The sequence below is a fragment of the Aythya marila genome (assembly GCF_965140915.1).
Source record: "Aythya marila genome assembly, chromosome: 3".
NCBI classification, from domain to species: domain Eukaryota; kingdom Metazoa; phylum Chordata; class Aves; order Anseriformes; family Anatidae; genus Aythya; species Aythya marila.
Window position 1 is genome coordinate 43567507 of NC_139044.1, and position 24386 is coordinate 43591892.

Below are 24386 nucleotides of genomic sequence, written 5' to 3' on the forward strand. Positions count from 1 at the left end.
ATTCCCCCCCCCAATCCACTTGCTTAGTGGGGCGATCCTTTTTTTTTTTTTTTTCTTTTTTTCCCTCCCCACTCTCTCCCTTTCCTGGGGATAACCCTGCAGCCAAGTTCGCGAAGCAGCGGCGAAGCCACTCGAAAAGATGTTGTCGCTAGGTGGCAAAAGTAATTTACGGTTCGTGCCGCCGGGGCTGCCGGGTGCGCGGCGCCCGCCCGCTGCCCGCTGCCCCCTGCCCGCTTCGGGGGTCGCTTTCCCCGTTTCGCCCCCCGTCCCCGGGCGAGAGCATCCTCGCTTCTGCCTTCCCAGAGCCTCGGCACGGCGCTGCCCGGCCGCGGGTACGGGGGAAAAGCAAACATTCCTGCACATTTCAGCTTTCTCTGGAGGGTCGGGGGCAGGGAGGGGGGCGAAGAGCCTTCTCCTCCTCTACCTGTGTACAGAGCGCTCCGTGGGCCCCGACTGGGTTTAAGGGAGGTAGAGGGGCTGGCTGCTTGATAAAGTACCTGCCTAGGTTTGGGGTGGGTGCCGCAAACACCCCGCAGATGAATGTGGGCAGCCGCAGTCCTGGAGCAGTCGAGAAGAGCTGGGCTGAATGAACTCATTAGTGATTTTCTTTTAATTGGTATTACCCAGTGCTTTTACTTTAAGAACTCTTTAAGATTTTTTTTTTTTTTCCTAGCGCATTGTAAGATAATTTGTGATCAAGACATCTGCTTCAATGAAAGTCACATTTTGCCATGCAAATGCACGTTTCAACCCAATAAAGTCGCCATAATAAGGCTTTTAGCACGGCATACCTACAGTGAGGTTATTGTAGCCAAATCCTCTCCTTTCGCACACAAGCTTAATCTGTGCTGAAATGATCTGTTACAATTAAAATGACATTTACAGAGACAGTTACACCTTGCATCCTAATGAATCCGCCTGCGCCTACCGAAGGTGTTTAACAGAGGGCCCCAACAAAGTGGAAAACCCCGCTTCGAGTGACATGCCAGAGTCGCCCTCAAACTTTTATCCCCCGCTCCCATCCGTCATTAAGAAGCTGCTCAAAGGGTAATCATCCCTGCTCCTCTTTCACCGCCCCAGTAAACTCCTTTTCGATGTTTTTAAGGTCAAAACAAAAGTTCTAGTGTCTGATGGATATGTAAAAAAATAATAAGGTGACGGTTGGTGTGTAAAGTCTTTTTTTTTTTTTTTTTTTTTTTTTTTTTTTTACGGAGGGGGGAAGTGCTGGAAGGGATTTCTTTAAAAAATGTGCGGACATTGTTGTAGAGGCAGTAGCGTGCGCCGAGGGGAGCTCTTTCTCTCCCTCGCATTGTGCAGGGAGCAGGTGCTGTCTACATTACCATACAGCTGAGAGCACAAAGAGCTAACTGATTCAGCCCTCACACAATAACAAACGGCCTTAATGACAGCCACGCGAACGACACACACCAAACTCACTTTTTACTAAGCTGAAGCAGGAAAAAAAAAAAAAAGAGAGAGAGAGAGAGGGGGGGAGAGAGGTTGCTGGTGATGATGATAATAATCATACAGAGGTGTAGGACCCGGCAGGAGCGGGGAGCTCTTTCCGCCAGCGGTGGTCGTGGGGACGGGACCCGCAGCGCCCCGCTCCCGGGACCCCCCCGGGGGCGGCGGGCAGCCGGTTCCCCCGAGCCCCTCGGCTCCCCCGAGCCCCCCGGCTCCTCCGAGCCCCCCGGACCCCTGAAGCCCCCCGGACCCTCCGAGCCCCCCGTGCCCGTGCGGGCGGGACGGGAGCTGCGAGCGGAGCCCGGGGCAGGGCGAGCCGGGGCTGGGTTCGCTCGCATCCCCCCCCCTCCGCTCCCAATTATCCCGCTTATACCGGGGGCAATGCGGTGTGAGTTTAAAGGGATCGGATTTCCCTCGCTGCCGCCCGCCTCCCCCGTTCCCTTTAAAGCCCCTCGGAAGGGGGCACGGTCTCCGGGCGACTTTCGGGGGGCACGGCGGCGCTGCCCGCGGCCCCGGGGGCTCGTTCTCCCGGTGCGGAGGGGGTGCTGCCCTCTGCCCGGAGCAGGAGGGGGATTCTCGCGGTTACCAAATTTGCAGGAATGTAAATGAGCACGTTTTGTGAGCGCGGAGGGGAGAGGGGGAGGAGGGTTGCACATTTTACAGCTCACTGACCATTTGGCGATCCATTGAGAGGAGGGTTTGGAAAAGTGGCTCCTTTGTGACAGCTCTAGCCAGATTGGGGGGCTGCTCATTTGCATCTCATTAGGCATGCAGGCGGCCGGCGGGATATAAGGGAGGCAGGCGCCCAAGGAGAGGCAGATCCTTAGCGCTTCACCCTCGGAGAGAGCCGCCGAGCCGCGGCGCAGAGCAGGCACCCCCTGCCCCCCCGCAGGAGCACCCCCGGACACTGCTGCTGCTGCCGCCGCCGCCGTCGAGACACGAGCTTGTTGTAGTTGGCCGGGATTCCTCTAAAACACAAAAGGAAGCCCACGACGACGAACGAGAGCTTCGCTTCTTTCGCAAAAAAAAAAAAAAAAAAAAAAAGAATAATAATAATAAAAAAAAAAAAAAAAGAAAGGGGGGGGGATCAAGGCTCCGACGTGACCCGCAAGCCGCCGCTCGCCGCCTCCCAGCCCCGACGTGCGCAGGGCGAGCGCAGCCGCGCAGAGCCAGAGCCGCTCCCGCACCGCGCCGCACCGGGAACTACCGCGCTGCCGCCTCGGCAGGGATTTCCACAGCGCCGACTCTTTTTTTTTTTTTTTTTTTGTCTGTTTTTTGTTTTTAAATCTTCCTCGGCAAGCCTTTTCTCTGCCTCAGTTGGGAATTAAGTTGCTTTTCATTTTTTTTTTTTATTTTTTTTTTTCCTGGCGAAAAGGAGGAGCACCGTGGATTGGGAAAGAAAGAGAGTTTAGCAGATCAATCGTAAACTTTTTTTTTCCTTCTTATTTTTTTTTCTATTTTTGCCATCCGAAAGAGCTGTCAGTCGGCGACAGGCTACACCCAGAGGTGTCAGCAGAGGGAGAAAAAAAAAAAAAAGTCAGAGCCGCTCCTGAAAGAAGGAGACCGTGACAGTAACTCTTCCAGCTCCGCTGGGGCGAGCGGCTTTGGCCGCTTCGTGCTTATTATTATTTTTTTGATTTCCCCCGAGAGACACTTTCCCCTTTCCCCCCCCCGCAGACAAGACAAGGGGGAGGAACGCGAGGGCACCAGAGCTGCCCCTCCACCATGGGAGGCCGGTTCCTGCTGGCGCTCGCCCTCCTCTCGGTGCTGCCCTGCCGCCGCCAGGTACGTGAGGGGGGACGAGGAGACGGGGGGACGGGGGGACGGGGACCCGGACGCCCCCTCGGGGGGTTCCCACGGCGGCTGGGGGGGGAGGAGGCAGCGGGCAGGGGGCAGCCGTCGGGGCACGGGGCCGCTCCGGGGACTGACGGCCCCTGTCCCCGTCCCCGTCCCCGTCCCCGCCAGGTGTCCGGCTCCGGGGTGTTCGAGCTGAAGCTGCAGGAGTTCGTCAACAAGAAGGGGCTCCTCAGCAACCGCAACTGCTGCCGGGGGGGCGGCCCCGGCGGCGCCGGGCTGCAGCAGTGCGACTGCAAGACCTTCTTCCGCGTCTGCCTCAAGCACTACCAGGCCAGCGTGTCCCCCGAGCCGCCCTGCACCTACGGCAGCGCCATCACCCCCGTGCTCGGCGCCAACTCCTTCAGCGTCCCCGACGGGGCGGGCGGCGCCGACCCCGCCTTCAGCAACCCCATCCGCTTCCCCTTCGGCTTCACCTGGCCCGTAAGTGAGGGGAGGCGAAGGGGGGGTGGCAGGGAGGGCGACCCCGGGGTGGGGGCTGGCGGTGCTGCCCACCCACGGCACCGGCTGTGCTCACGCCGTCGCGGCGGGTTGTCTCTGCCCCTTGTCTCTGCAGGGCACCTTCTCGCTCATCATCGAGGCTCTCCACACGGACTCGCCCGACGACCTCACCACAGGTACCTTGTCCCCCACGGACCCCTCCCCAGGGCCACCCTCTCTCCAGGGAGGCACGCAGCCCCCCTCGCCCCATCTCCGCAGTCCCCATCCCACCAGACACCCCCCTGTGAGCATCCCCCTGCCCGCTCTGGGCACCCTGATCACGGTTCTCGTCTCCCCGCAGAAAACCCCGAGCGCCTCATCAGCCGCCTGGCCACCCAGAGGCACTTGGCGGTGGGCGAGGAGTGGTCCCAGGACCTGCACAGCAGTGGCCGCACCGACCTCAAGTACTCGTATCGCTTCGTCTGCGACGAGCACTACTACGGGGAAGGCTGCTCCGTCTTCTGCCGCCCCCGGGACGATGCCTTCGGTCACTTCACTTGCGGAGAGCGTGGCGAGAAAGTCTGCAACCCGGGCTGGAAGGGCCAGTACTGCACTGAGCGTGAGTGTCCACCTTCGTGTCTCCCCGTGAGCTCTCTGGGAGGTGTTTCCCTGACATCAGGCCCCGTGGGAGAGGGGGAACCGGGCTGGAGCGCATGGAGGGCCGGTGCTGCGTGCAGGCTTTACTGGTGTGGGGGACAGGGGGCCCTCAGGCTTACCACAGAAAGTTAGCTCAGGCAGCTCCACCTTGAGCTCATAAAATGTCAGTGCCAACATCACACTCTTGCTCATTCACTGTAGTTGTCAAATCTGGAGGCAGAATGCTCAGCAGTTGCTTGAGGATGTATTTAAATGCATCAGGAGTCCCTTTTACACCTAGCCACCCCTTCAACCTCGGTACACTGATACCATCATTATGGGGTACGGGGCTCCAGGAAAGGAAGCTAGGCCTCGGCAACATCCGTGTGGCAGGCCTAATGGTAGGCTTGTTGCTGTCTGCTGTCTTGCCACCTTGCATTGAAAAAAGTAGTGGGAGGGCCGAGATATGCCCTGTGGCCTGTAGGATTTCTCATTTGGGGTACTCACACACTGCCACTGACAGAGGCTTTTCACCTGGAGCCACAGGTCAGCTTCCTCCCCATGGCTCTCCTGTGACATTGCCGGGTTCATTGCTACTGACAGAACAGGACAAGGGACACGAGTTTTAAAGTGAGCCTGATCCTGAAACTGTTCAGGAATGTGGTGTACTGATACAGCAGGAAAAGCTGGGCTAGTAAGTAGATGACAGAGAGGACAGATAGCCAGAAATGTCAGGTACCACCGGTTTTTATGAGGTTACCCCCCTTCGTAGACACATAGCAGCATACAGGCAAACATACAGACACAGAGCTCCTGCTGCGGTGTGTGATGGCATTCTCTGTGTGCACACATATGTCTGAAGTACACTGGCAGATGATGCACTGAGTGCTCCCCTGCAGCCATCAGAGGGCCAGGTGGGCTGAGAGAAAGCAGCTATAGTCTGTAAAGCAGCCTCTCTGTTTTCTGTACTTTTTTTTTTTTTAAAGCCCACCTACACTGTGGTCTCAGCTGAGCTGCTATCGAATGATCTCAGATTGGTTATTCACACCGTCAGTGGCTGCTGAGATGCTTTTAGCAGTTCATGGCACGATGTTGCACAACAAACAGCAGGCAAAGGGGCTTGCATTTCCTTTGATAGCATTTTAAATAGGATCTACAACCTTTCCCATGATCAAAAGTGCCTATCCCGGTTATGTCAAGGGGTGGGGAAAAAGGAAGCATTTTGATAATGAGCTCTTTCGGGGCTGTCAGCACTTTCGGATGCCTGTGCACTGCCGCTCTTCCCCCAGCAAAGCAGAACGCTGTCCATCTTTCTCGACTCGTTGTGCTGTGCATGCTGCTCTGCTTTCCATCTCAGAAAACACAGCACAGCAGCAGCGCAAACCCGCTAGGCGCTGGAGCTGTGTTTATGTGTGCATGCGAAAAGAATGTTTTCCTGTTAGCAAGCTGAGCTCCCAGTGGCAGATTGCTTCCCGTCTACTTGCCCTCGGCTCCATTCTTTCCAACTTTGAGGCGATCCGATTATCAGCACTGATTCTTTCTCCCCTCCACCCCCCTTCCCCTCGCATGCCATTGTCTCCGGCTGGCTTTGTTGAATTAAAACTTTGCAGTGCCTGCTTAATGAGTTCCATAACCAGGCGAAGTAATGAGCAGAAGTCCCTTTTCCCCTCCCCTCATCCTCCCTCCCGCTGGCCCGCTTACCTCTTTACCATGCCCGGACCCACCCGCCCCTGCTCCGAGCGGGGCGGGGAGGGGGGGGAGGAGGGAGGAAGAACTTTAGACTTATTTATTTGAATAAGAAAAAAAGTTTTTGCAGCGAAATCACGCGCGTGCCATAGATTAGCTGTGGGCAGGGATAGGCTGCCCGGCCGCCGGCACCGGCCCCATTGGCTCCGGGGCCGGGGGTATTGTTGCAGTGGGGCAGCTGCTGGGAGAGAATAGACAATAGAGCAGCTGTCTTGCACTGGCACCCTGCACACCAGCTGTCCACTCTTATCTGCACACACACTTTCGGGGGATATTAAGAGGTGGAGCTGTGTGCATAGAATTGGAAAAAAGGACTTCTGACCCTCGCTGGGAAGGGAAGGGGGGCGAGGGGCTGCGGGGAAGGCAGCAATTGTGAGCCCTCTTTTGTCTGTGTGCAACTGTATTAAGAAGAATGCTCATCCCTGGCGATAAGTAAAGTGCCCAGCTACCAGGCGAGATCAATACTCCTGCAGGCTCCAGAGATTAACTCAGCTGCTATTAACTGCCCGGACCTAGCAAAAGGGGCTGGCTCCCCACCCACAAGGTGCTCTCAGGAGGGGACTTTGAAAAGGGAGGCGTTCGGCCCTGGAGCTTATGCCTCTTCCTTCTTGGTCTGTTTACAGCGATTTGTTTGCCTGGATGTGACGAGCAGCATGGCTTTTGCGACAAACCTGGGGAATGCAAGTAAGTTTTCCACTACCCCCCCCCCCCCCCTTTGTCTTTAACTTCAATGCTCTGGTGCTAAACAAGCCACCGGTCCTTCGAGGGGCAGTTTAAATGCCTTTCTTCATATTAGATGGTAATTCGAGAAATCCAGGTGATGCCAGATCAAAGTATTAATCCACAAGTCAAACATCAGTGCCATTTATATTAACCTAACAAGTTTACAGTGCTGTGTGTAAGGTTTAGCTGTTTGTTATTAGAGTAAACAAATTAACTACCTGCAACTGGGGCTCTGTCTAAGGAAGTGGAAGAAATAGCTGGGACTGATGAAAGCTGATGCTATGGTTGGACTCGGTGACTTTCTCAGATGAAGGATCACTGAAGGCTTTTAGGAAACTTGATCCTTGGCATCAGTGTGTTTGCAGAGTTTGAGATAGGGTTTCCAAATGTGAGAAGTCTAAATCTGATGAGACTTTGTTGTCAACTTTTTTTTTTTTTTTTTTTTTTTCAGATGCAGAGTGGGTTGGCAGGGGCGATATTGTGATGAGTGCATCCGATACCCAGGCTGCCTTCATGGTACCTGTCAGCAGCCGTGGCAGTGCAACTGCCAGGAAGGCTGGGGTGGCCTTTTCTGCAACCAGGGTAAGTTCTCAGTCCTTGCCTGAGGACCTGTCTTAAAATGCAGAAAGCAGGCTGCTATTTCCAGCTCATCTGTGCTAGCCTAACCTTGCAAAGGAGCAAGTATCTTGACAGATTTCTCTCTCATTTTTTTTTTTTTTTTTTCCCAATGTTTTACAGACCTGAACTACTGCACCCACCACAAGCCATGCAAGAATGGTGCCACGTGCACGAACACTGGTCAGGGGAGCTACACTTGTTCTTGCCGGCCTGGGTACACAGGCTCCAACTGTGAGATTGAAATCAATGAATGTGATGCGAACCCTTGCAAGAACGGTGGAAGCTGCACTGTAAGTCTCAGTCACTTGTGCTGTATGAAACCCCAAGGGGCGAGTTAATGGCAGTTCTGATTTTCAGAATCCATTTCTGGATCTCAGAGCAAGTTCAGGTAAATATTTTGAATGTTTCTTGTGTCTTTTCCCCAGGATCTCGAGAACAGCTATTCTTGTACCTGCCCACCGGGCTTCTATGGTAAAAACTGCGAGCTGAGTGCCATGACCTGTGCTGATGGACCGTGCTTCAACGGTGGGCGATGCACCGACAACCCCGACGGGGGATACAGCTGCCGCTGCCCGCTGGGTTATTCTGGGTTCAACTGTGAAAAGAAAATTGATTACTGCAGTTCCAGCCCTTGTGCTAATGGTAAGGCCAAATATAATACAGTGACCTTCTGAAAAGAGATCATCCAGTTGCTTTGGCTACTGGTCAGGAGTGAATAATAAGGCCCAGTGATAAACCACGGGCTATGTCATATCAATGGTTGACTTGGTGGAGGAAGTGTGCTTAAAAGTAATGGTGTGGCATGGGTCACTGCTACAGATAATGTTTTCTTAAGGGGTCACTGTGGCGGGGTAACTTTGCCTGAAGCTTCATGCATTAAACTGTGGAGGATTATACTTCTAAATGATGGATAGCACTCTCTGGCATCTATGGATATGAAATGCCATACTAATACTAAGTATTATTATTACTTATAATCCAACAATAGTAATCTTCTTCCTTTGACTAATGTAGTAAAGATTTTCTTAAATGCGGTCCTTCTTATTCAGTGCCACTTTACCTCTGTAATGTGAGATTGTGGTGTGAACCTGATCTGGACTAGCTTCATTGTCCCAGCTAAGTGAAATGTCAAAAAGGGAATAGAATGGTGAATAAAAAATAGATCCGATTAAGAAATACCTTCCTTTAAAAAAAACCACATACTTTTATGGTGGCTCATACTTGGCAAAGATTGGGCTAACCTCTCAAAAGGGAAGTTTTCCTCAGCTGTGGTTTGTCACGATGACCCTGAGAGCAGCACTCAGGGCACACTTCAGGGAGGGTGTGACTACAGCCCTCTCAGCCTTCGTGCCCTTAATGCCTTGCAGGAGCCCAGTGCGTTGATCTGGGGAACTCGTACATATGCCAGTGCCAGGCTGGCTTCACTGGGAGACACTGTGATGACAACGTGGACGACTGCGCCTCCTTCCCCTGCGTCAATGGAGGGACCTGCCAGGACGGGGTGAATGACTATTCCTGCACCTGCCCCCCCGGATACAATGGGAAGAACTGCAGCACCCCAGTGAGCAGATGCGAGCACAACCCCTGCCACAACGGGGCCACCTGCCACGAGAGAAGCAACCGCTACGTGTGTGAGTGTGCTCGGGGCTACGGTGGGCTCAACTGCCAGTTCTTGCTCCCCGAGCCACCTCAGGGACCGGTGATCGTTGACTTCACTGAGAAGTACACGGAGGGCCAGAACGGCCAGTTCCCCTGGATCGCGGTGTGTGCCGGGATTATTCTGGTCCTCATGCTGCTGCTGGGGTGCTCCGCCGTGGTTGTCTGCGTCAGGCTTAAGGTGCAGAAGAGGCACCACCAGCCAGACGCCTGCAGGAGCGAAACAGAGACCATGAACAACCTGGCGAACTGCCAGCGTGAGAAGGACATTTCCATAAGTGTCATTGGTGCCACTCAGATTAAAAACACAAATAAGAAAGTAGACTTTCACAGTGATAACTCTGATAAAAATGGCTACAAAGTTAGATACCCATCCGTGGATTACAATTTGGTGCATGAACTCAAGAATGAGGACTCTGTTAAAGAGGAGCATGGCAAATGCGAAGCCAAGTGTGAAACGTATGATTCAGAGGCAGAGGAGAAAAGTGCAGTACAGCTAAAAAGGTATCGTTCATACTCGAGTGTTGGGGGTGGCTTTATTCTGAAGGGTGTGCGTGTCTTAGAGGTAGCGTTAAGCAACAGCCATCTCACCTATGTTGTCTGTCTTTGTCTTCAGTAGTGACACTTCTGAAAGAAAACGGCCAGATTCAGTATATTCCACTTCAAAGGACACAAAGTACCAGTCGGTGTACGTCATATCAGAAGAGAAAGATGAGTGCATCATAGCAACTGAGGTTAGTATCCCACCTGGCAGTTGGACAAGAGTTGGTGTGCGATCTCCTTCCAATGCATGTTGGGGCAGCCAAACTGTTCTCTGTGCGGCCACTGTGATTTGAACCTGTTGAAATCTGGCTGCCTTGAGTTTATAGTACTGCAGATGTTGCAAAAACTTGTACTGGATTAAGATAAGCCCCAGCGGGTGTTAGAGGACGGTGACTTTTTCAGGCAAGGGGACAGCTACAGTGTGGTTGTGGTCTACTGACTCACCCCTTCGTATCCTTCATGCAGAGCCTGTTCTTGCTTGGAATGAAGGTGAAGTCCTGAACCTCTTCAGCCTTACTGTCCTCTTCTTACTGTTTATTAACCTCTTCTGGTCTCTGTGTTTTCTCCCAACAGGTGTAAAACAGACATGATATGGCAAAGATGTTGTTCAGAACAATTTCAAAGGAGACGTGCCCCAATGAATGCTGCTGAAAGAGGAATGGGAGATAGATTCCTTCACTGACTGCTGCTGAGAAACTAAATTCAGGCTTGAGCTGGTTCTCTACTGAAGTTAGCAAAGTGACTGCAAAATAAAGAAACAAGATGGACACCAGGCAAGGGTCTGTGTTCAAGGATTACTGTTGCACTGCCTTTTATGAATTTTATCATTGCACTATGGTCAGTTGCTTTTCTATATATATTTAAATGAATGGACTTAATTACTACATAAGAAGCATGCACTGCCTGAAGTGTATATTTTGGATTCTTATGAGCCAGTCTTTTCTTGAATTAGAGACACAAACACTGCCTTTATTGTCTTTTTTGATACTAAAATGTGTTTTTACTAGGTGGGAAAAAGTGTGTTATTTTTTTGAATCTGTAAAAATATTTTCATGATAATTGTAAAGCTTGAGTATTTTGTGATGTCCATTTTTTTATAATTTAAATTTTTTGGTAAATATGTACAAAGGCACTTCGGGTCTATGTGACTATATTTTTTTGTATATAAATGTATTTATGGAATATTGTGCAAATGTTATTTGAGTTTTTTTTTTACTGTTTTGTTAATGAAGAAATTCATTTTTAAAATATTTTTCCAAAATAAATATTATTAATGATAACTGAAGTCCTATGTTTATTTCATAACTGATGATGAACTGGACTGAACCTTGTGACAGATACCTGACAGGTTTCTGAGGACTCACGGGGAGACAGGGCAGGATCGATACCTATCACAAAGCCTGGGGAACAACTTGCTCTTTGTAAACCCCTCTTTCCCCTCCTGACTTAATGAATTGTTGACCCCATTGTCATGCTCACCCTTATCCCAAAGGCAAATGTCTGTCAAAACCTTGGGTAATGTTTGCTCAGTCCTGTTGGGTTGTGTATATATAAACACATATGGCCCCACTTCCCAAGGAAGAGCCATGCAGATGCGCTCTTCTGCAGCACAGGCATGGGGCTTGTCCTGACTCTGTTCTTCATTTCGTGCAACCTCAAACACTTGTCTGGAGTCCAGGGGAGTTTGGGACACCCAGGGCATGCCCATTGAGGCCCCTGGTGCCCACTCATGGGATTTGAGCTCCCCCAGTCACACCAACCTAGGGCTGGCCCTTCCCTCCCCAGGAAAAGGGGACACTGAGTTGACTGATGGCCACAACTCTCCTGACTGTGATACCTGCCTAAAATACCAGTTGTGTCTTTAATTTCAACCCTGCCCTTGGTGCCTGCTGCCATCATACTGGGGCAGTGTGTGACCCCATCCCCTGGCTTGGCCTCAAATTCCTAGGCTGTTTAGTTTGCCCTAACTAACTCTCCTTTGGGTCATGCTTGTTAGTTAGCAGATACCCTTTGGAAACATGCAGTATGCTTCCACCTCAGGAAAAAGAAGGACAATCTAGGAAATACTAATCTAGGAAATAATTTATTTTTTGACCCATTAAAGCCAACCTCACCCCAATTGTTGTAGGCCACCTCTCACAGCTTCTGGGAGCTGATGAAAATTACTTGCTTCCATTCACTTCAGTGGAGGTGGATGTGGCTGCTATCCTAAATGAAAAGGATGGGGTAGCACATGTAATTTATCAAGCAATAATGGCAACTGCTGATCTATATCTAAACTATATACCCTCTCACCTTATTTTATTGTACAGGAATGTGAGAACAACTAGAACTGTACTTCTGTGTGGGGTCAGCAGATAACACACTCACAGCAGGGGCTTCTCCATCTGTAGGGTCTTCTCACTAAGCCAATCCTTAGACAAGATCTACCAACTCACTGCCCACAAAGTGACCCAAGAGGGTATATATATGCTCTTCATTTATCCCAAAGGGTCTTTTTAGGGAAGGTTTTCATAAGGAGAGTGACGTGAGGTACTGAAAAGCAGCCTGTGAGTGATGGTCTGGACAGCATTTTCAAGCTGGACGGTCACATAACATCCTGCCGATAATCAGCCAATAAATCAGACAGTGACCCAGGCATGACAGTGTGCATGGCAGCAGGGTGCTCGGAGCAATGTAATCTCCCAGGCTGGACAAGCATGTGTGCTCAGGCAGGTTTTATTGCTGTCTCTGCTGCTGACTTGCTTTCCAAACCTGAGCAAATCACTTAATTTCTGTTTCCTCTTCTTCCTAAGCTTTTTTAGGGCCGACTTGCCTTGTGATCTGCTGCACTTTGCACAGTCAGTGCCAGGGTCTCAGCTGGGACCTCTTAATGCTGCTTCTGTATAAACAGCAGTAACAAGTGGAAGCCATTGATGGCTGAGCGCCTCTGTGATAACATTAGATCTTCAGGGCTATAGCAAGTACCACTTCGACGTACTGCCAGGTAAAGGTCCGGAGAAGCATGCAGCTCCTTGCTCTGCTGAAGAGGCACAGCATCAGCTTTTAAGCAACTTTGCTTGAAGATAAAACATCTTCAGAAAGCTCAGTTTGTCTCAGTGTGAGAACTGCTAGATGTGCTGAGTTTGGGGAATGAGGGAAAAAGTGCTGTGGGCAAAGAGAAGAGCAGGGTCTTGCCCTTCTGAAGCCCCTTCTGAAATGACAGCTTCGCAGATGAGCTGAATGGCTTTTCCAGCTTCTATTCTGAGCAGAGTTGGGGCTCTTGCCACAGGCAGGATTTATTTCTTGCAGTTACCAAGTCCCCCACACCTGCACGCATATACAGGGGCTCCTGGTGATCAGATTGAGGTGTGCAGTGGGGAGCGATGGATCCTTGCTCCACATCATTAGCACCTGACTCTTTTTGGGGAGAAAAGGACGATTTGAGCAGTGCAAGGAGGTCATGCAGGTGGCTGTGCACTCCTGTCCACCCAGCCCCGTGTACAGGCAGAAGGCTGGTCGGCTGCCAAAAAGCAGCAGGACCCCCCCTGTCAGCAGGGTGTCCAAAAGTCCTCCCCGGTCTAAAAAGAGAGAAGAGCTGGCATGGGGAGGCCATTTATCCAGAACAGCTGAGAATTCAGGGCCTGATCCAATGCCCATTAAAATTAATGGAAAGGCTCCAACGAGCTGTGGGGGCACGTGGCAGTGTGTCCCCCCCCTGCGCAGCACATCCCCGGGGCAGCGGCACGCACCCACACAGTGAGAAAGCCCGAGGCTGCTCTAGCCACCTATGTCCCTCCCTGGGGGCTCATCCCCTGGGACAAGGGTGTCCCTTCTTGCTGGAGAGGGCACCCCCAGGCCCTGTCCCTACCTGAAAGCAAGCATGTGGGTGGCATCCCACAAAGTTTTTAGTGTGGGGACTTTCTGGATGAGACACGTACAGCTTTCAACATATAGGAAGTGTTGGGCTCAGGCAGCATGTCTTAGTTTTAACTGCAAGACCTGGGTTTATAAATTGCCTTAAATCGATATTTGTACTTTGTGCAGAAGGGCATGGGCGTCAGGAAACTTGGGTACTATTCCTGGCTCCACCACAGGCTCCATGTGTGACCTTGGGAGAGGAAGGATGGTCTGGTGGTCAAGGCGCTGCAGAGGGACCCAGGAGGGCCCCCTTCTATTTCCAGTGCTCCCTCCAGACTTCCTGTGCAACCTTGGACCTGGGTCACTTAATCTTTCCAGGGCCTTAGGAAAATGGGGGCCTCCTGGTTGTGCTGGGAGTGAGGAGGTCACTGGTACTTGTGAGAGGATATTGTGGTGGTGGGGAACGTTAAAATACCCTCCAAGGCGAGTGAAGCTATTTCCTATCCCCACATGTCTGGTTGCTTGTCTGCGAGATGATGAGCTATTTTTGTAAAGCACTTCGAGATGCTTGCATGGAATAAAGACCCCTGTCACAATTGAAACATCCATCATTTGAGGGAGGATGCGTAAGCTCTGTGCTGGCAGCAAGCAGACATGCTGGCGAGGGCTGGATGCTGCTGCGTGTAGGGCATGTGCTGTGTGCCCCTGGCCCAGGACAGATGCCGCACAGGGAAGCGTTCATTTGGGCAGTAGAGCAGAGCCCAAAGGGCCATCAGCCTCTGCTCGTGTGGTACGGGGATCCTCTCAGCTCCCTCCCCTCCTGCAGAGCCATTCATTTCACCTGGCTGTTAAGACTTGCTACCTACCTCTGTTACCTACCGTGCAAGTCAGAGAACAAAGAGCTGGGCTGGAAGAGACATAATGTACTCTATGGAACAGATTTTCAGGAAAAAAAAACCACAAGGCTTTGACCTCCCATACTGACTGTTCACACCCACACTGGGGATGATTCCCGCTCTGTGTCTGCGGACAGCCTGAGATGCTGCTCACTATAGGGACAAAAGCATGTCAGGAAAGCCTGTAGCTGTGCACCAGCACAAATAATTGAGCTCCTGGGAGCAGGAGCCATTTAATTTCCTAGTAGGGATGCACCTAGAGCATCTCACTTAGCACTGTGCTGAAGCTTGCTCTGCGTCGTGGAGGAGGAATGTCGTGTGTCAGCTGTGGGGTAGCTGCATGGGCAGTGCAGACTCATGCCAGCTGCTCAGGGCTGCTATATAAACATGGCATTGTTTACACAAAAGCTTGCTCAACACGTGGGCTATATAAGACCATGATGATCTTTTTCCTGGTGCAAAACTACAGCAACAGAACCGCCAGTGTGGATGCAACTATGTTGAAATAAAGGTCACGTACAGCGCAAAGAAATTCCCTTCCCTTGTTTATTTATCTAAACTGCGCTGGCAAAAGCAACTTTATGCCACTGTGTTCTCCAAAGCACGGTTGTGCTGCTATGGAGATGCAGGTATAAATCAGAAGATGCACAGCTGCTTGGGCAAGGCTTGAGCACGGACGTTGTGTGGGCTCATACAATTTGGTGCATGCATCTCCACGGGGAGGTTCTCCAGCGTGCTGAAGGCTTAGAAGGAGAAAGGATTGGGAGGGGGTGTCCTCTGTTCTCTTTTGTAACATGAAACTTGAACTTTGTGAGGACAGCATTTTCCATGGGAAAGGACAGGGCAGGAGAAATTCTGACCAGCTCTCAGTGTCAGGAGGAGATGCACTGCGAAGTCACTTCTGCAGCCAGCCCCCAGCACCACCAGGCTCTCAGCACTGCAGAGGGCTGGTAAGCATTTAGAACCAGAATTTTTACCTGCCAGAAAATTACCGTTTTGCACAAGATTTCCAAGTTATTACTTTTAAAAAGGTTGTTTTCAGTGGAGAAGCTGTTTTGCAGTTATGGTAAACTGAAATACACTCTTGAAATGCTCCTATGGGTTTCACTTTCTCCCTAAAGCAAGATAACAAAATGACAAGTAAGTAAGTGTTTCCCGGCAGACAGCAAGTTAGCTGAAAACTTCCTTTCTTCCTCTTCTTTTTTTTTTTTTTTTTGGTCCTCTTCAATTTCAAAAATAGAATCAATCTGGAAACTCAGTCCTATTAACAAGATGTGTATTATTTTACTTTTGATTTTGCTTTAGAACATGAAACTTTTTAAAGCTAAGTTCTCCCCCTCACCACATCTCCTGGCCCTAATAAGTAGCACGTTAGTGGCCTGAGGAAGGCGGCGTTAAACACAAGCCAATTTCATGGTTTGGCCACATGTCATAAAATACTTTTAAGGGTAACCTGTGCAAGGGAAAACTGGAATCCTCAGGAACAGCCGATTACATAAGGCACAAAGCATTATGAGAAATAAGCTCCTAGGGTAAAAGGCTAGTGCTTTACCAGTAATAACCTCTCTGGTGTGTTTTCAAGAAGCATAGAGTCAAAATACCTCAACTGCATTAAAAAAAAAAAAAAAAGTATAGCAGAGAATGAGGCCTTCAGTACATGGCCCTGAGTTCTACATCCAGGACAATTTGGCTGTTGCTTGTGTGTTTTCCTTTTCAAGACACTAAGAGGTTTTCCTTTATGGGGTTTTCCTTTATGAGGTTTTCCATATATGCAAACATGGGTGTTTACAAAGGCCACCTGTCTGAAAAATGTAAGCCCCTTGCTTTGCTCTGGCTTTACCTTGTTTTGAATCAAAGGGACCGTGGAATGCTCCACTGCCTGCAGTGGTGATGGTTTGGCACAGCTGCTGCTGCTGTGGTTGTGGGCGTTTTTGGAAAAGTTGGATGCCCAGCACACTCACTCAAAGCAAGCTGGACTGTTCAGAACAAAAAAATATAATGTATCGTGCTTGTTGTAGCTTATATCTGAATTTTCTTTTTTAATTTCTATATCAGCTTAAAGAAAGGAGCCACGAAAAATGTACGATGTTGTGTAAGTTCTTCTCATTTGCTTCAGGAAGTGTTATCTGGAATGGCAGTTGTGAGCACACAAACTCAGCAGACTTATCTGCGTTATCTAATTACCAGACTATAAAGTTCTGCTGACATTTCCTTTTGATAAATACAATACACTTCTTTCTTTATCTATCTGTATTAAACAATGTTCTCCTAAATCCAACCCCATGCATGCCTTTAACTAGAACTATGTTACAAAACACAAGACCAACATAAATGTTGCCCCAACTTCAACAGCCATAAATGAAAACAGTGGCTTTCAGATGAAAAATATTACCTAATGGTGGTAGGAAACCATTGCAAATCTCAATGTTTAAACTATGAACGAGCATGAAACAGATCTCACTGATGTTTATTAAGCAAAAACAGAAAGCTGGAAAAAGAAAAAGGTAACAGAGCACAAATATTACAGGTATGCTTGCATTCCCACACTGCTCCGGATGTGTTTAACTATGTGCAGAAATATGTAAGTGTCTACCATAGGATTTTTGAACTGCAATTGCTAGAGCTGGCTGGGCTTTCAGAGCTCACTTCTGTATGTGCACAAAGAGAGTTTTGCATGGTTGTTGACAGTGGAGTTTCCCTGCCCCCCCCCCCCCCTTTTTTTTTTTTTTTTTTTCCTGTTCTAGAGGAGATTTTGGAGTCTCCTGTGCTGGGAAGGGAGGGAGCAGGAGGCAGCTGTGGGGGCAGGCCCTTTGAATTTCCTTTTGCCTCAGTGATAATTAGGCATAGGGAAGTTTTGGTGTTTGGGAATATTTTGACACCCGTATACTTGTAAGAAGGTGGCCCTAAATGTCACAGACAGCATCCATCAAACAGTCAGGGTGGAGCTAGGAGGTGAAGGTAGCACTTGCATCACCAGTGAGGTGGCAAACCCTTCTGAGCTGTCCTCTCCATATCCAAATGCCTGTATGGCCTGGGTGGTCACTCATTATCTACACTTGTCCTGGGCAGCTTGCTCTGTGTGTCCCTGCTTGAGCAGAGGTTGGACTAGATGGCCTCCAGAGCCCTGCCAACAACATTCTGTGATTTAGCATGTGGCTGTGTCCCTATCACCAACCAACTGGGGCACATCAAAGAACTGAGGCTGCACAAGCTTTCAGCAACAGATACAGGATGGATGCCCAGTGCTTTTTAAACCTATGTTTACCAAAAAGAAAAAAAAGAAAAAAAAAAAAAAAAGAGCCTGTAAGTGACAAAGCTGCATAAGCTGCATTACCACACTGGGGTAATTTGCAAATGCACCTTGTAGATCAAAAGTAGCCACCAAGTACTGAGGACGTTCCAAGGAACACAGTGCATTTGGTAGGAGAGATACCCATTTTTTGTCAGAAATGCTAAAGGAAGTGTTAATAACTGGAATAAATAACAGGTGCTGGGAACAGCTGTTACTGATTAATGACTTGTCTTTTTTTTTTTTTTTTTAAGTAGGTTTTCTGTTGGGGGGAATCAAAGGTTTTCAGAAACATTCCATTGTCAGACATTTGAGGAATTTTTTTTCCTTTTTCTAATAAAGGACTATCCCGTTATTTCTAAGGCAAAACAGATTTAAGAATAAAGCTAAATTAATATTTGAGTTTCAGGCCATCAATAGTTGAGGAAAATCCAAGCTATAATGGTTTTCAAGTGCACAAATAGGCTTTCTTTCTCGCCTTTCTTTCTGTGTTGTGTTTTCTCTCACTCTTTTTTCTTTTTCTTTTTTCCCCCTCTCTTTCTCTCTTTACCTCTCCATCTCCCTCTTGTCATTTACGTGAGGTACCTGAATATGGTGCTTCCAAGGCCACGTATATTTGGCCCTGAAGTGGTCTTTTTAAAGTATATGAGGAATGATGAGATTGAATCTTACAAGAAAGGCTGGCACTGCTGCCATTTTTCAATGATGAAGTAATTTAAAAGTCATTGAGGACAGCTCAGTGAAAACATCTGCTCTGTGCCTTGAGGCCATCAAGAGAAGCAAACAAAATAGTGCGATGGAAAACAATATGGAAAATACACTAATAATTATCATTAATTTTTATATAACAATCTAATTCTCGAATTGATCTAAATCTACTTCAGAAACAGAGGCAAGTAGTATAATCTATTTTTTGAGCAAAAAAAATGGAGGCACAGAAGCAGTCTTGCCCACCTTGAAGTCAATGGCAATGCTGGTATTGACTTGGAGCTAGGATTTCTTACAGAAATGTGTGCTTACTGTAGGTCACACAAGACTGCCTTTCCAGTAGTCTATAGCCCCACCTTTCTACATCATAAAATGGTCAGAAAGCCACAGTCAGTTCCCAGATCTGTGTTTCAAATCAGGTAGGATCAAAAATGAATAGGCTGAGGAGATTGACAGTGGAGGTGATGAGGCATGTGGAAAAGTTCCTATATCATAAGACAATGCTAGGGTTTATTTATTAAAGGGAACACAATAATATATAGAACAGTGAATAGAGTTCTACTTGCTTGCTGGAAAAGGCCAAAATAAGAGTACTTGAAACTACAACATAGTTCACCCGTGGTATTCAGTGCCTCTGAACTCTGATGTCATTTCAAAAGTTTAGCAGGCTTTCAAAAAGGACTGTTGCTCATACCAATAGTGGAGATCTCTACAGCTACGTTACAGAGGATAAATGAAAGCATACAAACCCTAATTTGCTGAAGCATAACATAACCATTAGCTATGCAGGACATGTTATGTGTTACATATTCTCAAAAGGCTAGTTGGTGTCCTCACTATTCATTAAAAATCTTTGCTTCTTTCCACTAAAGTAACTATTTGAGATCATCCCCAAAGACAAGATGCAGCATTAACTAAAACAGTGGTTCATTCTGGTTTAGAGACAGAGCTTAAGTTGAGATTTGTTTTCTCATTGTCTGGGAGTTTTCAGAAACTCATAGCTATCCTCATCTGATTTTGGCTTTTCCTTCATCTGAAGATAATGTTAACAGTAACAGTATCATGATATGATTTTCATGCAGCAAGCTCCTTAATAATCATTGATTGGTTGTATACTTAAAACATGCTGTTGAGATGGAGTCATAACTGGGGAAGAACACAGCTTTAATGTCTACACCCTCAGTTATCTATGATAGTTTTGAAGAGAAAAGCAGATACAACTGTACATATGAGGGAAAGAGAGATTATAGTTAGGCAGAAGGTAATGGTCCTCACTGACGTGGCTGACAAGGGCCATTGCTCGTGACCTATGAGGTGAAATGAGAGCTTGTTCTGTGCCATGCACAGCTGTACCTACCACGTGTGGTTCCAGGTGGAACAGTGCCACTGCATCACCACCACCACCTCCCCAGCCCTGTGGCACCAGGACTGTGCATGGAGCAGTCACACTGCAAGCCTAGAGCTGTCTTGTGCCCTCGATATGCAGGCGAGATGTAGAGATAGTAGTAAAAGGTAGAAAAGACAAATGGCTCTCATCCAAAGCAATTCTAGAGCATCCATGCAGAGCAGTCTCTATTTAACATCCACCCACTATATTTCTCATCTGTAACCACATCTAAGATTTTTTTTTTTTTTCAGCTGACATGACTGAAATGAAAAGTGTTGCTACATTTAGATTTGCTGACTGTTATGAACAAGTCACTTCTTGGTGGTTCCAAGAAAACGTCCTTGAATAAAACAGTTTCTGGGGACACAAGACTGTTTAATCCCAACCCTAATGGATCTGTTTGGTTTTATATACTAGTTGTGACCATCCCCAACTAGTTTAAAAGATCTTCAGGAAGTGTTCCCTCTGCCCAAAGAAATCCATTCCACAGTTTTCAGCATCCCTTTCTGACAACCAGGATTTCAAATCCCTTTATCTGGAGACAAACAGAAAGAGTGTGCTTGTGGTGAATAATTTGAGCTGATATTCTTGCCAGCTGTTAAGGGACACATGCAAAAAAAAAAAAAAAAAAAGTCAGTGACATCTGGTCAACACTGATATTTCCTAACAGAAGTATTTGTTTCAGGCTGGGGAAGGGCTGGGGGGGGGTAAAGAGAAATACCATCTTCACGCGCCCCTTTACCCCCTTTTGAAAAGTGAAAGCGATAACATTGACCACAGCAACTGGAACAAAAATTGCAACTTACATCATGGGGAAACAGTGACATTACATTAGCCCATATTATACAATGGTTGAGCAGTTGCTTTCACACACTAAGCTTTCAACTTTAACTTTTTTTCCCCCTTAAGCTACACAATGGATTTTTTTGCTGAGTTGGAAAATATCAGGAGACAGGCAGAAAGCCTTCCTTTTGTTCCTTCATCCTGCCGAGCACCTCATCATAAAGATTTTTTCCCTTCTGCTCTGTTTTGCTTTCCCAACTTCCTTTCCCCTTTTCACCCTCCCCCACTTTTTTTTTTTTTTTGTCAAATAAATGTGACTAATTAACAGCAGGACTTCTTTCCACCAAATTGTAAAATCACCTCTTGTAGCTTCATAAAGGTGATAACATAGCACTGCATCCCCATTTGTTCTTAGGAAGTAGGTATTTTAACTACCTTCTAAGTGCTTTGCTTCCAGTGATGGTTTTCTTGGGTCTCAGGCTGGAAGATAAATTGACTTTAGTTCAAGAGCAACTTCAGTTCTCTCTCCTTCTCTTTTGGGTCTTTTCACGGAAGTACACCCAGCTCAAGTCAATAGATAATAGAAATCCCAGAATGGAAACACATAAAAAAAGTTGTTTCCTGGGGTCAACAAAGGACAGGAAAAGAGCCAACAATTACTTAAATAAACAGTATTCAGAGAAACAACAACAAAAAAAAATATATAAAAATACATGCCTGTACAAACTGAGTTACATATGAGGGAAGCAATGGTTTAAAGCAACCCAGTGTTCATTCTGCTGAAGTTCAATAGTGTTAGGAAAAGGAAATCAAAACCAAATGCAATTCTAAGGGTATCTATCCTCAGAAGAACATTTTTTCCCCCCCCTTCTTCTTACCTCATAATAATACTCTGCTTTTATATAAACCTTTTCATTGCAAGAGCAGTAATGACTGCAGGGTGGACATTTCCTGGGGATTAGTGACTAGCTGGAGGCTAACAATGTTCTGCTGAACCTCCAACCAACAGATCCTCTGGACTTGTCAGTGACTCTTCAAAAATAATCTCCAAACCTCAGCCACTACTGCTTACTAAGATTAGGAATAGAGGAGTGGTAGAATAATTATGATTTTGTACTGAATTTTTGCCTCAGAAAAATCTTGGCAGGAAAGAAAGTAGAGGGATGAATAGCGTCTTTAAGATGAATGCAAAAGATGCAACAGTTAGAGAGGGGAATTCAGTATTTGTTTACTAATGACTACTGCTTACTGTCAAAATGGCGAAAAGTCATCCTAGCAGTCGCTGTAGAGGTTTATGGCTTCTCAGAGGAATCACAGGGTAAGTGCAAGGGAGAACAGGTGAGGGAAATTGCCCTGCCAGGAGAAAATGCTTACCCTCAATATCCAGAGTACCTACCTGCTGATATCAGAGATTACCTACATACAGGCCTGAGCATTCAAAGCGTGGGCTGCCCTCTGCTCCCCAGCAGTGACTCAGCTGGGAGAAGAAGCTGTCCTATGAGAACTTGTCTGCATGGTAACATTTGGTGTTCTTTAGCAGGAATTGGGGTGAAGGCAGGAGGTAGGAACTGTGACTCTGGGGAATCTGTGAGATTGGTGGGTCCAGTCCTTGCTGAGCTCCTGTCTAAAGAAGGACATGCAAGGCCGTGATGTTTGTTTTCTTTATTCCTTTGGACTGTACCTCCTATACTTCCCTCTGTGCTTTGGTGTTAGAGACCAGCCCCCTGCCCACAAGGTGGGTGAGGTGCTCTGAGACAACCCAACTGATATCATAGACCTAGAGTCTCCATTAAAGGAAGGAGCCCTAACTCTCTTGAATAGCTATTTCCAGAAACACAAAACCTATCAGAATACATGTCAGGATCAGCTGAGCCACTCAATTCTATCTAATCTGCTTCTTCCTAACTGTAATCTTTTTTTTTTTTTTTTTTTTTTTAGGAAATGTGAGTTCAAATGGGTAAGACGCTGAAGGACAAGTGAAAAGAAGTACACTTGTATTTCCAGTTTGCTACGGTGCCACTTTGTTGTACATTGTGAAGCTCTGTGGATGAAATTTGTATCTTGCAAATCAGTAAAAAGCTTTAAGTCCTTAGCATTGGAATCCTCGAAATAAGACTTCACTGGCACACTGGTTTATTTTGTCTGTATATGCAGAGGCTGTCTTTGACGTATTAGAAAATCCCAGTGCACTCTGAATCAACATAAAAAGGCCCAAGAAAAGGTCTCGTTGACTCTAGTCTGTGGAATGACTACTTTTGTTTTAAATTAAAAACAAAACAAAACACACCTAGAAATAAAAGAATGAAGCAGTGGAACTGATTAGAATACTTCAACTAGGTAGAAAGGATATATGTATACATTCACATGTACATGTACATACACATATACATACATATATATATGCATGCAGATATGCCCACATGCACCACACACATTATCATATTTGATCTCTCCCCTAACATAATTTTTTAATTAATAAAATTGACTTGCCCTCTTCCAATATTTTTAAGAACTCTTATCTCTAACAAAGTAATTCCCAAAGAAGCTAGCAGCAGCAAGTATTTTCCCCAGGGCCACCTTCCTAGCATTCATTTTCCAAGAAGTGTTCTTTCACAACCAGGAGAAGGGGCTGGGATTTCTTGGTCATGGTTCTCACACTGCCCAGAAAAGAGAATGAGATTTGCGGTTAACTTCTTTGCTCCAATGTTGTCATATCCAAAAAGAGAATTGTTGGATTTAAATTTCTTGTGTTGTTGTGGATGCAATCCTGAACATCAGCACTTCAGTTATTGCCTCCAAAACAAAGTAGGAAATAGCAATGGTATCACTAGTATCAGGAACCACGTGGCAACCTCACAGAGACCCTAAACGGCCCTTCAGAGAGCACCCATTACTCCAAATACAGTATAATCAGCACTTAAGGTGCAATGGCTTGGGAAGAAAAGCATTGCATAATTAGGTGAGCATAAGTGGTGAGGTTCAGCAGTGAGTGGCAGTGAAAGCCTTTTGGACTGCGAGTTCTTTGAAAGTACTATTTATTTACATTGTTGATCTTGTGTGGTTGAATTTCAGTGTTATTGTCACAGAAGAAGTACTGGATTATAGAGTGTCACAGGTTGGCTGAACAAGAGAGGAGAGTTAGCAGGTGATCTGAAGGACAAGAAAGGCTTCTGCGGTAGAGTAATGAAAATTAATTTAGTCACATTGGGAAGGTTGCTCAGAACTAAACTTCTTTTTATGAGGATCAGCCTAAAAGGTGTGCCAACAACTAGCCAAATATTAATCTTATTTAAATGACTCATTCAACAATAGCACCTAGAGTCACCAGTGAAGGATCAGGTTCACATTATACTGGTATTAACGCACAATAAAGGCGTAGGGTGGGATTGAAATGACCTCTTCCAGCACCTATTACAAGAGCCAAACGAGACTGAGGAACAAATCTACGAATTCAGAAACCCAGCTCCCCATTGCTGAGGAAGTACCTAGCACTACCTGGCTTTTGAACTCTGGTTCATGAAATACCCTGGGCACTTCAGATTCCTTCATTGCCACAGGAGCTGTGGGCAGGCAGTTGCCTCGAAGCCAAGCTCACACTTTTACCCTCCACCTGAGAACCAGAAGGGGCTGATCTCTGTGTGCCTGGACCTTGCTCAATGTGCCCCAAGAGTATAGAGGTCCTTACAAAGGACGCTAGCTGTCATGGAGCATGTGGCTGTTTACCTCAGTCAGCACACAAATGTGGGCAAAAAAGGTGAGCAGAGAGGGAAGAATCCAGAAACAGGAATCAAGTCAAATGACTTCTGTGAAGTTCAGATCGCAG

The 24386-nt window shown here is 47.4% G+C and overlaps 1 protein-coding gene across 1 annotated transcript; it reads left to right on the plus strand.

Moving 5' to 3' along the window:
* Nucleotides 1-1985: 1985 nt before the first annotated feature.
* On the plus strand, nucleotides 1986-10972 carry DLL1 (delta like canonical Notch ligand 1). Its single transcript, XM_082756225.1, has 11 exons — nucleotides 1986-3249; nucleotides 3430-3741; nucleotides 3875-3935; nucleotides 4100-4357; nucleotides 6744-6804; nucleotides 7295-7425; nucleotides 7582-7751; nucleotides 7887-8103; nucleotides 8829-9621; nucleotides 9734-9851; nucleotides 10234-10972. Exons 1-11 carry the CDS (start codon nucleotides 3190-3192, stop codon nucleotides 10237-10239), a joined length of 2187 nt encoding a protein of 728 aa, XP_082612351.1. The 5' UTR covers nucleotides 1986-3189; the 3' UTR covers nucleotides 10240-10972.
* The last annotated feature ends 13414 nt before the right edge of the window (nucleotides 10973-24386 follow it).